This window comes from Acartia tonsa, chromosome 5 (genome assembly GCF_053477335.1).
Source record: "Acartia tonsa isolate MP-2025a chromosome 5, ASM5347733v1, whole genome shotgun sequence".
NCBI lineage: Eukaryota > Metazoa > Arthropoda > Copepoda > Calanoida > Acartiidae > Acartia > Acartia tonsa.
The window spans coordinates 845,956-861,170 of record NC_137264.1 but is presented as its reverse complement, the minus strand read 5'-3'; the positions used below and the strand labels follow the sequence as shown (position 1 = coordinate 861,170).

At 31.6% G+C, this 15,215-nt stretch overlaps 1 protein-coding gene and 1 long non-coding RNA gene across 2 annotated transcripts; both read right to left on the bottom strand.

Annotated features, from left to right (window-relative positions):
* Window positions 1-235: 235 nt before the first annotated feature.
* LOC145320089 (uncharacterized) lies at window positions 236-1,400 on the bottom strand. Its single transcript, XR_013880113.1, has 3 exons — window positions 1,339-1,400; window positions 884-995; window positions 236-672 (listed from the first exon to the last, which is right to left on the bottom strand). It is a non-coding gene; the product is annotated as an uncharacterized LOC145320089 (long non-coding RNA).
* Window positions 1,401-2,857: 1,457 nt separating this feature from the next.
* Window positions 2,858-14,954, bottom strand: LOC145319887 (lymphocyte antigen 75-like). Its single transcript, XM_080162291.1, has 10 exons — window positions 14,880-14,954; window positions 6,258-6,353; window positions 5,883-5,912; window positions 5,763-5,804; window positions 5,548-5,673; window positions 4,925-5,017; window positions 3,928-3,980; window positions 3,659-3,752; window positions 3,410-3,545; window positions 2,858-2,924 (listed from the first exon to the last, which is right to left on the bottom strand). The coding sequence occupies exons 1-10, from the start codon at window positions 14,947-14,949 to the stop codon at window positions 2,858-2,860; spliced, it is 807 nt and encodes a 268-aa protein (XP_080018417.1). The 5' UTR covers window positions 14,950-14,954.
* Window positions 14,955-15,215: the final 261 nt, after the last annotated feature.

Sequence of the window (15,215 nt, the reverse complement as noted above, 5' to 3'; positions counted from 1 at the left end):
GCATTGGCTAAATTTCATGTGAAGTAAAATTTTTTGTACCTCTAACCGGTTTTGCTCCAGCTGAATCGATTTACAGATACCCCCTAAAAACCGGAAAAAACCGGTTTTTCATAAAATTCACGGCCGGTTTTGGCCGGATCCGGCTCAAATTTTGCATGGAGTCATCCTTTGATATTCCCAACAGTTGATACTTGACTTGGCAAGATCCCAGAAAAGTGTGGTATATCTAGGGGGGGTACTCAAATTTTCAAAATTGATAAAAATTTTCCTGAGAGGATAACGCCCAATTTTTATATGTTATTGAATAAAGATTGGATAGATGATTTATAGATTTGCCAGGAGCAGATTTAAAGGTTTCTTATTTTACACAAATTTTACTTAAGTAGGTGCCAGATAAGCAAAATTTATTAGACTGTGGCGCCCTGGGAAGGTAAATAAATTCAATAAATTCTTTTGTCATTATTTGAGCATAAATTGGATAAACTTTCATTCCTTTAGGACTAAAACAGAAGATAGTATAGAAAGTGAAGTGATTGTTATTTTATATATTATAGTATGGTATTGTGTTGCAACGTTTCCTGGATTATTTTCAATATAACAACTGACCAGATTTCTCATATAATCATCAAAATTGTTATTTGTCGGAGTACCTGTGGAAGAAGCTGTCTTACACTAAATATTGATATGCATTATTGCCCTTTTAAACATTAAAAACTAATCAATTAACTGTGCCCTCAAAAACTTTTGTTAATAGAATGCTTGCAATATAATAGACACTATTTTAAAGATAAACTTTTTTTTAATAATTATTAAGCATTATTGGTAAAATAATCATGGATAATGATACCAAAATTAAATCTTTATAAAATCTTGATGAACTTACATAAGATGGTGAACCACGTGATAAAATATCTATGTATGAAGTGGGACAACTATATGTCATATCTCTAATGATACTTTTGCAAGGCATACTTCCATCACACTGTATAAAATTTCTGAACAAGAGAAAATTAATGTATGTATAAATTTAACTAGTGCAGCTTTGACCAAAAAAAGTGTTTGTTTTATTACTTTAGTTTCAGAAAGAAACAGGAAAAAAAATATGGGTAATCATTGAAAAATATTTTTTTTTTTTTGGGGAGGGGGGGTCTGAGGAATTAGATTGGATTTTCCAGGGCGATTTCTTTTAGAGGGTGGTGGTACCCTGCCACAAAATAATTTTAAACCTTCTCAATACCTATTAGAAGCTAATTGTTTCGGCGGTTATCAAGATCTTATACAGACACACAGAATTCCTGATACTTTTTTATAATAATAAATTATTAAAAACAATCTTACTTGATTTTATCTTCAATAGTTTTATAACAATTATCAAAGAAACATTTCCAATCTGGTATTCTAGGTATAGATATTGTAAAAGAATAATAGTATTTGACCCTAGACAGAAAACTCTAAATAAAGATAGCTTTTAAAAAAATATAATTAATCTCACTTACCTAAGTCATCAATCTATTATAACTTATTTCCTCATTGGATTAGGGATTTTTATATTCATGAATAAAGACTAATTTATAGGGTTATTGGTTTGACAAACAACTTTAAATACAGCTAGCCTCCAAAAAATAATAACAAATTTATAAACATAGCAGGATGTGTAGTGCACTTAATCATGGAAATATATTTTTTTTTTTAAATTATCATTTATTTATATTTAAATTTTTTTTGTAAATTTTAAGTCATTGCTATTTCTTGGTTTTTTTTTATTTAAAAGTTATTTTGTCGAAACAATAACCATATTTTTTTCATTGTTCATTAAAGGACGCCTGCAAGAAATAACACGCTTTAACTGCTGAAAGACTGCCACAAGAAGACCCAATACCCAAAATTTAAAGCCTTCAGCTTCAATAACAAAAAAGTTCTAGGCATTTCAAAATGGCATATTATGTACAATGGAATTTTTGAAAGATTTCCAATGCTCATAAAAGAAAAAACAATATTAAATTACGTTGCCTAGACATAAAACTATAACCTTATCTTTGTCAGAAACTTAGATTGCCTGTAACTGATTACATTTTTACAAAAAAAACACCACATTTCATAGTCAAAATCTATGAAAAAAATTTGATTTAAATTGCATTTTTAAACGAAAATAATAGCGGAAACAAAGGGGTAAACTAATACAAGCTTAGCTGTGATTGGTTGTTAAGCTGATTCAGCCTTCTGATTGGCTACAGTACATTCGGTACAACGCAAGTAAAACTTAATTTTTTTTAATGATTTTGACTATAAAAATGGGTATTTTTATTGTAAAAATATAATTAGTTACTATTTGCCTAAATTTATGACAAAAATAAGCCTATAATTTTGTTTCTAGGCCACGTAGTTTAATTTCAAAGTTTTCAACATGAGCATTGCAATTCTTTCAAAATTTCCATTGTACATAAAATGTCATTTTAAAATGCCTAGAACTTTTTTGTTATAGAAGCTGAAGGCTTCAAATTTGGGGTATTTGGTCTACTTGTGGCAGTCTTTCAGCAGTTAAAGCGTGGTATTTCTTGCAGGCTTCCTTTAATATCAAAAGTCAATAAAATAACGATCAAAAACAAGTTTTCAAACATAATTGTAGATATAAAACTCTTAAAGGAAATAATATATTAATTTTGTATAATTAATGGATTAGAACCGGTTTTCAGCTATATGAAAAAAATCATGAATAGCATCATATTACACTTACAGACACTTTTCTATGAATACTAAAATAAAAATCATAAAATTAGTTCCAGTTAGTTAGCCCATGTTATATGTTTTTATTGTAATACCCTTGGAAAGCTGTTTATAATACAATGTGATAATTAACTTATAAAATTTTTTCACAATTCCTTTGATGAGATTGAAGAGCCCATGTTGGGTTTGAACCACAAAAACTATTTACATGAATTAAATTGAAATTTTTATAATTACAAATCAGAATTAAATTAGCATTAGTCATTATTTTTGGCATTTTGATATTCCTTCAGGATTTAAAACTTTTCATTATGATTCATGTAGAAATTCCATTTGATAATAGAGACATGACAATATTTTAGCTATTTAGGCCACTAACTAACTATAAGATTTAAATACACTATAATCTTAATTTTTGGATTGATTGTAAGCAAAACATCTACATATGTAATCAAATATTAAGAATGCAAATAAGCAGAATGTATTGAGAGTCTTATAATTAACCCTAATAAAGATGACCTTCAAGGATCGGATAAGATGGGAAAAAGGTGAAGGGGGGAAGTCCCACACCCCTGATCTATTAAGTTTAAACAATTTTACTACATATTTACATTAAAATTGTAATCAGACTTCTAAATTATACTATGCTTTTGTGCTTAAATAAAATGTTGAAATTTAAATGTACCCTGAGTCAACTTTAATCACAGTTTTATAGATTGAAGGAGGTGGACCAAATGAAAGGGGGTTATCTCTCTGTACATCTTTAAATGTACAACTTTCCCAGCAATCAGAGACAATATCAAGTGCATAAGTCTGAGGATCTAAAATTCATATTAAATCTGAACAATATTAGTTTATGTTTTATTTTAAATAATTAAAAAAAAAGTAAATTTCTATTGTATCTAATGTATGTATCAAATTTTATACAATTTACCAATTCGGTCATTTTTTTGTGTTAACATGCATATTGGCCTATTCCAATTATCACAAGATTCATCAATCCATGTAAAATCAGAAGTTCTGCTCATCTAGAATTTTAAAATGATAATGCAATAACAATTCTTTTGGCACTTAAAACATTAATAATTTTATAAATTTTTAAATATTTTTTTTTTTATTTAAGTGGAATATTTTCTTGAAATAATTATACAAAACTAGATATGATTAAAAAATATTTATCTATAATTAAGAAAAAAAGATTACTGAAACACAATCTTCAGGACCACACTTAGCACCAGGACATAAAATTGCTGAGACTGAAATATTAATGAAGTATGAATTAACAATTTTTCTTAATATTTCCATCCTTGGTGTTACTGTATAAAAGCAAACCTTAGATTTATCTCGGTAATGAGTTAAAGTATTTTTTATTACTTAAAACAATATAATTAAACAGCAAAAATATAAAAATATTCGATAACAGTACATAACAAGATCAAATATGGGTGTTCAATTAAGTCAATGTTAAGTTTCAGAGATGATCCTGGCCCTACACTTGTCTATGGTAATCTTTGACTGTATACATGTCAAAATAGTGTGCAAAAGTGTTTAGACTATTATTATTAGGAAATCATCCCTCCAAAACAAAAGCAAAAACCTGAGATGTTATGTCACACTCACAAGATTGATGTATATTTTAACCCATGACTGTGACTCAGCTGAGAGTGCATTGGCTCATCATTGGGATGTGATAGGGTAAAATGTCGTCCTGCCACCAAATTATAACTAAAGACTTTAAAATTTTTCCTGTTGCTGCTATGTCATGTTTGCAACATAAAGAGTTTGGAATTTGGAAATTCCTTGGCCAAAAATAGGCACAACCTATTACCATACACAGCTAGGACTCTGCAGACAAAGGATGTACAATCAAAGAGTTTGTTGTCTGGTGGGTGCTACTTAACCTTATACCCAAGAGCCTAGTTCACAAAAGACTGGTCAACCTCTGGAAATTTTAGGTCGACCTACAGAAGCTTTAGGTTGACCGATTTTATAAAGGCATTTGTTAGTTGTACTTGTTTAGGGTGACCTACAGAATATATTAGTCGACCTCTAAAAGTTGTTTGTGAACTGGGCACAGGTGTTTGGGTGGAAAATAAGAGATTTGGCTCCCCTTAGTTATTCTGGGTAGTTAGACCTGACGTTAGAGTTTCATGGACAGCTGTCTTGCCTGTATGAGGTAATTGATGATGTATTTTGATACCTGTTGATCCATCAGACCACATGTAATTATTTCCATTTTTCTTGAGACCAATCCAAAAATTTTCTGGACCTGTATCAGTTTTCAAAAGTTTTTCTGAAACATGAAATATATCTAAAAATGGATGAGGGTGACTGGGACTTAAAGTTGCCAAAGGTGGCTGAGAATAGCTTACACAGATTATGGTTGTAGTTGGCTTTTGATGTGAGAGGCTGTTTTCTATTCTAAATTGCCAAGCCTTCTCAAGTCTGCTTGGCTAACACTGTTAGATGCTCAGGCTTACAGAAGGGTGGCTGCTGCTGAATTAAACAAGTAGCTGCAGCTGATAGTGGTTTAGAGTAGCTTTGGTTAAGGGTAGTTGATTCTTTCTCAGCATATTTAAAAGCACTGCATTTTAGTGCACCTGCAACTGCTGATTAATCTAAGATCTAGATATATATAGCTCAAGTTTCTATAAGGTGTGTTAAGGGGGTGGCTTTGTTAGGCCAGCTTCAGATTAATGATGCTTTCTAAAGCCAGATTTTAGCTTTGGCTGTGATTGCTGTACATTTGTAGTACTAGGATTGCAGTAGATGTTAAAATAATTAGAAGCAATTGAAATATAATAATTATCCAAGACTACTTACCTATAATAAACTTATTTTCATTGTCATTGCCTATAGAGGCTAGGTCAGCATCACTGTCCAACTGTTTGCATTGATGTATTGCATCGTCTCTAGTGTAGCCAAATTGTATTATTTGGTAACATTTCCCTGAATAGAATTGAGATAATATCAAACTACATTTTGAATCTGATATAAATACTAAAAAACATAGCAATTCATAATTTTATAGAATTTACCTGTCCCAGGATCAACTGTCCAGTCACTTCCACATTGTTCAACTGTTTTTTTAAAAATAGCAATCATACACAATAAATTTAAAAATTATCAATTAAAACATATTTTTTAAAATAATTTACCTTGATTCACTCTACCACAGTTAAGAAAATCTACAAAAATAATTGTAAATTTTGGAAATTTTGTAATCAAATATTTTGTTTGCTTTGATGATATAATATTTATAATTTGCATAAGGATGCTGACATAAGTAGCAAAGCACAATAAAATCATGGCTTGACATAAGGACAAATCACAAAATCTCAAACATGTGGTTCATTTTTATTTATATTTTTGTATCAATATTACCCAACCAAGTCCATTATATACTGTATGCTTGTTTGTAGGGGGAATATTCAAAAAAATAGCAGCTGAGAGTTTATGTTTTCCCATTCCATTTTTATAAAGTACTTAAAAATTGATATATGATAAAGTATTTATTTTCTAAAAATGTATACCTTGAAGCTCTGGGAGTTTGTCAGGAAACAAATTAAGAACTGCATCCTCCAATTGTTCAATAATACCATCTACATCAATATCAGTGCGCCCAGCAACTAAATCAGAAATTATACCATTAAATCTATAATTATATCTTTTTATTTTTATTATAGGGACAAGGGACTGTTATTCTGCCAAACAATGCTTTTTAGCTAAAATATTAGATTTCCAAATTAAACTGGATGTTGAAAACAGGCAACTATAAGAAGAACAGACAATAAAAGCTAAAAGCAAACAACAACAATTCTTTGAAAACAAATTTTTATATGGATAAAGATTAAAAAAGATATTGATGATACCTAACTACAAAATTATGAACTAAGTAACTTAGTTTTTTGCCTTTGTTGTTTAACAACATTCTATTTATTGTCTTTAAAATTAATATATAATTTGTCATCTATTTTTTTAAATTTTTTGTCTGGGTTGCTACATTTATGAACAAAGTAAATTTTGTTTTTATTATGTGAACATGGTAACTTTGGCAAATTCTAGCCACTAAGTGATAAACTTAATTGAATGTACATATACTATTCAGGATTTGATATTCTCTTAAAGGAAGAGGGGCGGGGATTTTAAACCTAATTTTGTTGCCCCGTTTTTAATTAATTAATCCAGAATGGACGAGAAAACAAAAATTGTTATTCTATGTTATTCATTACTAGCGGCTACGCGCCTAGAAGCCTCTAGGGGCATTTGAGGAGGGAGGAATTGAATTGGATAACCGAATTTCTTAATTTACATTTTAAAAGAAAAAGTAAAAAAAATGAGGGGGGAAATTATTTTTTTGGGGGTGAGGGTATTTGCCCCTCCCCATTTTTATTTACTTAAAAAAAATATTGAACAATTTTTTTGTGAGGAGCGATTTCTCTTGGGAGGGTGGTGGTACCCTCCACCAAAATAGTTTCAAACATGAGAATCTACCCTGTTCGGTTCAGCGAATGCCAAGATCCTTTGTTACAAACAAACAAACAGACAACCATAGTTTTACTTTGTATTATAGATATGTCAGATCTTATAAAGAACAAGAACATTGTGTTTTTTTAATGAAATAATAGAATTGCAATTTAATTAATAATATCTTTTTCCCCCTTCATTGACATTTTAAATAAGAAAAAAAATATTTTGCAGTTTTTACACCATTTTAAAGTTAAACACCATAACATATTAACGCAATTATTGAATCGGTCTGTATTATTAAGCTGGCAACCCTTAAAACAGCTGCATTTCATTATCCTATTATATAAAGTAGTAAGCTTTTTGTCTGTAGCATAAGATTTCGTTAAGGATTAGGCTATTTTACTAATTTCCTTACTCCTTTAAATACAGTGCTCCTAGATGCTTGGAGCGCAGCTGCTAGTAAACAAACAAAGTAAAACGATTCATGAATACTTGATTTACTATATTAAAAAGCAAACGATTTTTTTAATAGGATGTGTATATCCACGCCATGGTTAGATCTTTTTGTTAATTCAGGCGTGTTAGAATTAATCTTAAATGTTGGATGATGATTTTTGTAGCAGTTAGGTACTTAGCAACTTTATAATCATAACTCTAGAATTTGAACACTCTAACGTTTGTCCCAAAAATCCTGCATTTGTCCACTCCAACATTTGTCCCACTCCTGCGTTTGTTCCACTGTGATATTTGGGACTCCTGCCTTTGTCCACTCCAATGTTTTTCCACTGCTACGTTTGGGACTCTTACATTTGGCATGGAACCAATTATTGGTTGGGGTGCTAGTTTGATTCCTACATTTTTAAGTTTTCATGATTTTCTTTACACCTATTCAAAAAATTTGAAGAGGCTGGGTTTATACCCCCCATAATATATTAAGGGGGTGATTACCCCCATCCCTAAAAAAATAACCTTTACTGTCACCCCCCCCCCCCTGGATATCTCTGCACTCCCCCTTGTAGTAACTAGGCCAACGTTTATATTCTCTGGTTTCAGGAAGCCCATTCAGTTATGAGAAGCTCACATTATAAGAGCACTCTTAAGGCATCCTCTCTATTAGTATTACATGGGTAATGCATTATAGACAGACAGATATATATTTTGAGGGATCCAACACTTTATAACACCTTGTTTTGCATGGTAAAAATTGTTAAATGATAGATATACATATAGAAGCGTTAAATAATTCTCTTTTTAATAATATAAATATTTTTTAAAAACAAGAACAAGAACAATGCATAGCAGTGTAAAATATAAATTGATATTTTTTTCTCCAAAATTCAATTCCTTCTGGTGATGTTATAAATAATATATCAAAAGTCAAATTTAGGTTTATGTACGTTATATGAATATATAAAGCTTCTTTACAGCCAAAAAAATTGGGGGAAAAATATTAGTTATGGAGCAACAACAAAAGTGGGTTTATCACAAAACCTCAATTTTTTAGTCAACTGTTCTATAAACAACCAAGTCATTACCTGTACATTATAAAACAATGCCAGGCGATTAAAATGAGGTATTAAGCACTTTCTAACTCCAAAAAATGATTCTTCTAGAGCAAAAATTAGTTTAGCATTTTTGGTGACTCAAATTTGAAATTTAATTTGTAGCAAGAGAAAAAAATTCAAAAACATACTTTTTTATCTAAGAGGCAAATTAATGGTATCAATATACTCTCAAATGTCTTATATACAGTTTAATACAATTTTAAGTTTATTATTTTTGGGCTTTGAGTGAACGTCTAATAAGATTGAATTCATCTCTTCTTTGCTCTAATGTGCTGAAAACTGGAAAACCACTTTTTTCTAATATTAAATGCCCAATAATGCCCAAAGCCTACGTAAACAGAAGATAAATATTATAATCTGTTAATGGTAAAAGTTTATATTACCCAATAATTTTGTTTCAAAAAAACAATGTATGCATATATCCACGCATCTATGAATGTTTTCGGTCTTTTTTCTTTGCACTTTGACACACACACAAAACGCAAACACACACACCAACACTTTCATGCACAAAAACCCATAAAGACAGACAGGCACATATCTAAAGGATCAAAAAACAGGGCTCGGCAGCCGCGTCTAAGCCTCAAATTTTAACACGATTGGATGCTTTAAAATATATTTTTTTAAAGAGGTTTTGTTTATTAGGGTAAGGTTTAGAATTCCAGCTGATTTTTAAAATAGTAAATGGTTGATTTCACTGAGAATTAGAGGCGACTGCCGAGCCCTGTTAAAACTTAAAGCGGAGCCATTGAGCCTGTCGCTACGATGATTGATAAAAGGATGCATCCAAAGCAAGTTACTTTATTAAGACAAGAAATGGTTAAATACTTAAAGTTTTAAACTTGCGGATATGTCTTGGGGCACTTGAGGTAGAGAGGGGTTGAATTCGAGCCCCCATTAAAAAAATATTATTTGTGTGGGTGTATTTCTTTTAAAAGTTTATTTTTCTTGGGAGGGTCCTGGGAAGTGGTACCCTACCACAATAATTATGAATCTTTACAGGACCTATTAGCAGCTACATTGTAAAAGGAGAACCTTTTCAGTTCAGCGGTTAGTGAGAGCCCTCGTTACAGGCAAAACCCCTTAACTAATTCAATCTATAATACAAAGTAGAACGATGTCTGTCTGTCTGTTTGTAGCTAAGGATCTCGCTAACCGATCGGGTTCTCCTTTACAGGGTAGCTTCTCATAGGTCCCGGGAAGGTTTATAACTATTTTCTTGGAGGTGGGACACCACCAACCCCGCCCCCCCCCAAAAAAAAAAAAATTATAGTGGGGTCGACTACCCCCCCCTAAAAAAAATAAAAAATACCCACCCTCAAAGAAATTTTTTTAAAAATTTCTCTTTTAAATCGAAAACACAAAAAATTGGTTTAATCAAACCTCTTGGGGCAAAGCCCTTAGAGGCTAGGGGCGAAGCCGCTTGTTCTATACAATGAATATAGAATATACTTTGATGTTAGGAGAGGTAAAGATAACATAAGTCTCATTTATTGGTCAGTTCGTTTATCCAGGTGTAGGGGAGGGGATACAGTAAAGGTACAGATTATTTTAGCCCACTGCGAGTTTAACTTTATTAGAGAACACTAAAAGTTGGCTTGAAATCCAAGTAATAATATATCCATTATCCAGAGTTATCCCTGTTTAATATCTCTTTACTGCACCCTTTTTTATGAAGATTAACTTTCTCCTACTGTGGTTTCTAGTATCTATAAAATATAAACTATCACAGTAGAATTCATATTGAAATGAACTGCAAGAAATCAGGAATCTAAAGGGATAAGACAATGTCCAATAAATTGAAGTACACCCCCAATGATTACACACAAAATTACACCTTCTCTAGAGTAAAATTAGCGTTTAATAAATTAACCATTCAAAAATTAGTCCCCAAAGTTGTTAAGCCAACAAAAAAGAAATTGTTATTCTAAAACTTTGTGGACTAGTGTAAAAAAAACATCCCATTGCCCCCTCTACCTCTGAAAAGTAAAACTTGTATCATAAAGAAAGATGTTTTACAACTATAATATTTTATTATTATTATTATAAGCATGCAAGTTATTTTTAAAGCGAAGCTTTTCTATAATTGAGGCAGGTCCTCCGTACGTGCATTCATAACTCATTTTGTTAATTTAGACACGTTATAATTGTCCTAACCATTTCAAACTTTGCATAATGATTCCTATAAAAGTTAGGAAGCATAGTCGTCACTAGAAAGTCTATGCATCTATTTAAAACATGTTTTTTTGGACATAATTTTTTGTATGATAAAATTCATCATATCATCTTCATCTGATTTTTTGAAAAGTAATTCCTAGGACAACAAGGTACAATATTATATGTATTTACGCAATTTTCGTACAATTTCGTTTAGACTAAGAAATTTATGTTATGATTTTTAAGTTATGACACTCTGTTAGAGTTATTGATCGTTTGTCCTTTTTTTATTTTAAGGCTTTGCTTTAATGGATGTTGTCATCCTTGTTAAAATTTCAAATAACCATATTGTCCTGTCCTGTGATGGTTTTAAGCTATTTTTAGCCCCTTTAAATACAAAGCCCCTAGATGCTAGGTGCGTAGCCGCTAGTTATGCATGCAAATTAGTTTTTGTTGTCAAACTGATGAGCAACAAATCATAATTTAGTCCTTTCCCTCAAAGTTCACATCGAGCACTGTAGCCCGCCCTAATTTTAATGATAAATTAAAAATAAAGGGGAGGGGAGAGTTTTCTCTTATGTATTACCTTTCTGCGGTGCCCTAAACCTAGTAACCACTATAACCTAACCTAACTCAAAGTAATAAACAAACACACAAATAACTAGACAAGGCAAGGAAATTGCCATTAAATTTCTAACATTTGCATGATTATAATCGCCTTAATTACCCTCACCTTTTAAGAAATTAAAGCCAGAAAAGGAGGGGACATTAGGCTCTTTATTACGTTAGTCCCCAAAGTTTTGTAATAACATTTTCTTATTTGTCGTGGACAACTTTGGGAACTTTTAATGAACGTTGAATGGTTTATTCATTAAGTTGAGCGTACAAACGTTTCAACCAATAATTGTAATCTACAGAAGGTGTAACTTTTTTTTATCATCAATGGGACTGAACATCAATTTATCGACCATTGTCTTATCCCTTTTGATCCCTGCGCTAAGCCTTTTGCACACCCCACTTCGTCTGAAAATGCTTCGTCTAGACTCTTAACTTTCACTGTTATTTATGACTATGTAAACCATGTTTTAACTAACATACTATCTAAATATTAAAATTTTAATCTTTTTATCATACTAGCGGCTGCGCCCCGAGAAAATAGAAGCTCATCAATTGAAAGGAGACTTAAAACCATCTCAAGACTATGATATAAAACAGCACAAAACCATCCAAGGACACTTATAAAAATACCCTAAAATTTAAATTTCAATCGGTTAAGTTGTTTACATTTAAGTTGCAATGCTACTCTATAATTCACTTTGTACTTTAGCCTGTTCGTCCGATAGTCCGTCCGTTCGTCAGTCAGTCCATAACGCTATAGAGTAATGGTGATTTTCTCATCTGTTATTTATGATATGCAGCTATTTTTTTTTGTGTAGATTCCCTATACCAATAAGCAGTCAGTGCGATGTTTACTTTGTCCGTTGGCCTGTCAGTCATGATACAAGAAAAACTATTAGAAAATATAAAATATGTAAGAAAGGTTTTGTGATACTTGATTTTTTAAAAATGCTCTTTAAATCTCCTTATCCGTAATTCAATCCATGATTTTTGTGCTTCGCTACTTATGGATGTTGTCATACTTGTTTTAAAATAAGTTCTATTTTCTTATTTGGCAACAAGCAAAAAACACACAGAGATATGACATTGTGATTGCAAATTTATCTTAGAATAATATCGATAGGAAAAAAATATACTCTTATTTATTTTTCAATATTCATATCTTTTTTGTTATCTTAATTCTTATCATTAAGGGGGTGGGGGGTTAAGTTAGGATGTGTGGGATAGGTTGGCACCCCAGACAAAAAAAAAATATCCTTTGCCACTGGTATATAGATGTGCACAAACCTTTTTTCCTTTTCTATCTATCTCTCTCTCCCTTTCTCTCAAAGGGTTTTAAATATAAGGGTGAAATAATTAAATTATGACTTTGACTGACTTCCAACACGCCAAAAAAAAATAGAGGCCTCGAAAAGGAGCTGATACATCAAGGGAGGGGGGGCTTTCAGAGCAACCCCTCCCCCCCCCCTGGAAGGGTAAAGGTCTGAAAGGGTGGGCCTATTGTTAAGTTTAAATATTATTAGCTGATCTGTAGAGATTCGTTTTTCTGATACAAACATCCTTGTTTTAAAATAAATACTGAGATGCAGAACAGTATAGATGTATATACCGATGAATACCTCACCTCATTTTTCAATGACCTTTTTCGTCTGCTAGCATTTTTATCTGCTACTTGGCTGTTAATATTCCCGATACCATTGGTTGATTTTTAAAGACCCAATTGAGAGTCGTCAAAAGGTCATTGTGATAGGGAAATACAGTTGTTTAACCCTTTCTCCCTTTAGTGTTTAACCCTAATAGAAGCATAAAACCTATAAAAAAAGATTAGCATTAGAAAGTGAAGTCTAAAGTAATATGGTTATAAATCTTTTACAACCAATTTTTATATCTCATAAACATGCAAATGGTCTATTGTTTATTTTTAAGCATTTATTCAGCGAAGTATGTACAAGGAGTGGAAGGTGGCGAGGTAAAGGGGTTTTACACACCCTAAAAAAAAGCAATAAGCAGTACCACTAAATTTTTGGAAATGATTTTATTTTTTTGTGGAGTGGGGGGGGGGGGGTTACCCTCAAATTGACATGATTCAAAGTTTACAATACAAAAATATTATAATATTGTGTTTGGTCGTTTTGAGAATCAATAATATTAAAATTAATCAAATAGAACACGGACATTCTGGTATTCATTAAGCAGTATAATTTGCCATCCTTAATATCCTCCTATTATATAAAGTAGTAAGCGTTTTTTGTCTGTCCCAAAGGATCTCGCTAACCGCTGAACCGATATTGTTCTCCTTTACAGTGAAGCTACTTATAAGCCCTAAGAAGGTTTTAAACTATTTTTGAGGAGGGAGTCTTTACCCCCTTCCCCCCCCAAAATTTTTTTTTTACTCTTTTGAACCTCAAATTTAAAATGGGTGGAGGTCCTGGTCGACTTATCTCCCTCCTACCTTAAGTGCCCCTAAAGGCTTCTAGGGGGCGTAGCCGCTAGTTTTATATATAATACTAGCAGTTTCGCCCCTAGCCTCTAGATGCTTTGCCCCAAAGAGCTTAATATGTGTTGTTAAGATTTAGAAAGAAAGAGTAAAAAAGTTTCTTTTTTTGAGGGGGGGTAGTCAAACTTCCCTTTTTAAATTTTAGTTTTAAAAAGAAAAAGAAAATTGGGGGGGGGGGGGGATATTTTTCGTTTTTTTGGGTAACAATTATAGAATCTTTTATCATTCTAAATAATTAAAACCATTAAAAATAGGTATAATTAATTATTTTCCTATTTATAATAGTAAAAACAACAAGGATATATGATAATGTTTGTTTTTAATGAACTGCGCTTCTGGTATTTAGGGACTCTGTATTAAAATATTGAAATAAATGGCTATATACTATTCCAGGGCCTATATATAAAAATAGACTAAAACCATCCTTGTACCAATGTGAAGCTTCCCTATAATGGAAAAAAATCGACACAGTAAATTTAAAAGCTTAAGCTTCAGACAACAAAAACCTTACTCCTTTTATATAATAGAATTAATAGAGTAGTTAGTTATGCTTTAAGAAAATGAAATATGACTTTTCATCATAACATCATAACATAAAAATAAATAAATAATAAAATAGCTTTTCCATTATGGCTTCCAAAACAATTAATATTCACTGGATTAGAAATATTTCTCATCCTTACTGAAAAATCGTGTTAAAGACAAATAAATACAATTTTTTTTTAGCCCAGGCCTTCGTCCCCTCGGGGCTAACAAATTTGGTTTTAATCTTTTTTTCTATTTTAGAATCCACAGAAAGCTTTCTATAATACGATGCAATAAATAACTGTTATAATAGAAATTTTTACCTTTTGAGTCTGTAGGTTGTATAATACAATTATGCATTAGTAACAATGGTAGTATTAGGTTGTATTTCATTTTATTTATCTAAACACAATAGAAAAAAATAAGTACAATTTTGTATTCGTATCTCAGCAATGTCTTAACTTGGGCGTCTAAGGACGTCTAAGCTTTTTTTTGGAGGGGGAGAAAAATCTCAAGGTGTTGGTAATTTCTATTTGCGGGGGGTAAAATGTCGAAAAAAAATTAATCAGTAGGGTAAAATTTGCTTGAGTGGGTTAAATAATTTCCCTGAAATCTGTTGGGGAGAGGGGGGTGGGGTTTGTGAATACTTTCTGAAATCT

Bases quoted from the DNA above. Each gene is read 5' to 3' on its own strand.
- LOC145319887 (XM_080162291.1), bottom strand. From the start codon at position 14,949: ATGAAATACAACCTAATACTACCATTGTTACTAATGCATAATTGTATT. The intron at 3,546-3,658 runs GTAAATTGTATA...TATGAATTTTAG, and splicing joins ACAAAAAAATGACCGAATTG to ATCCTCAGACTTATGCACTT. The intron at 2,925-3,409 runs GTACATTTAAAT...TCATGTAAATAG, and splicing joins GTGATTAAAGTTGACTCAGG to TTTTTGTGGTTCAAACCCAA.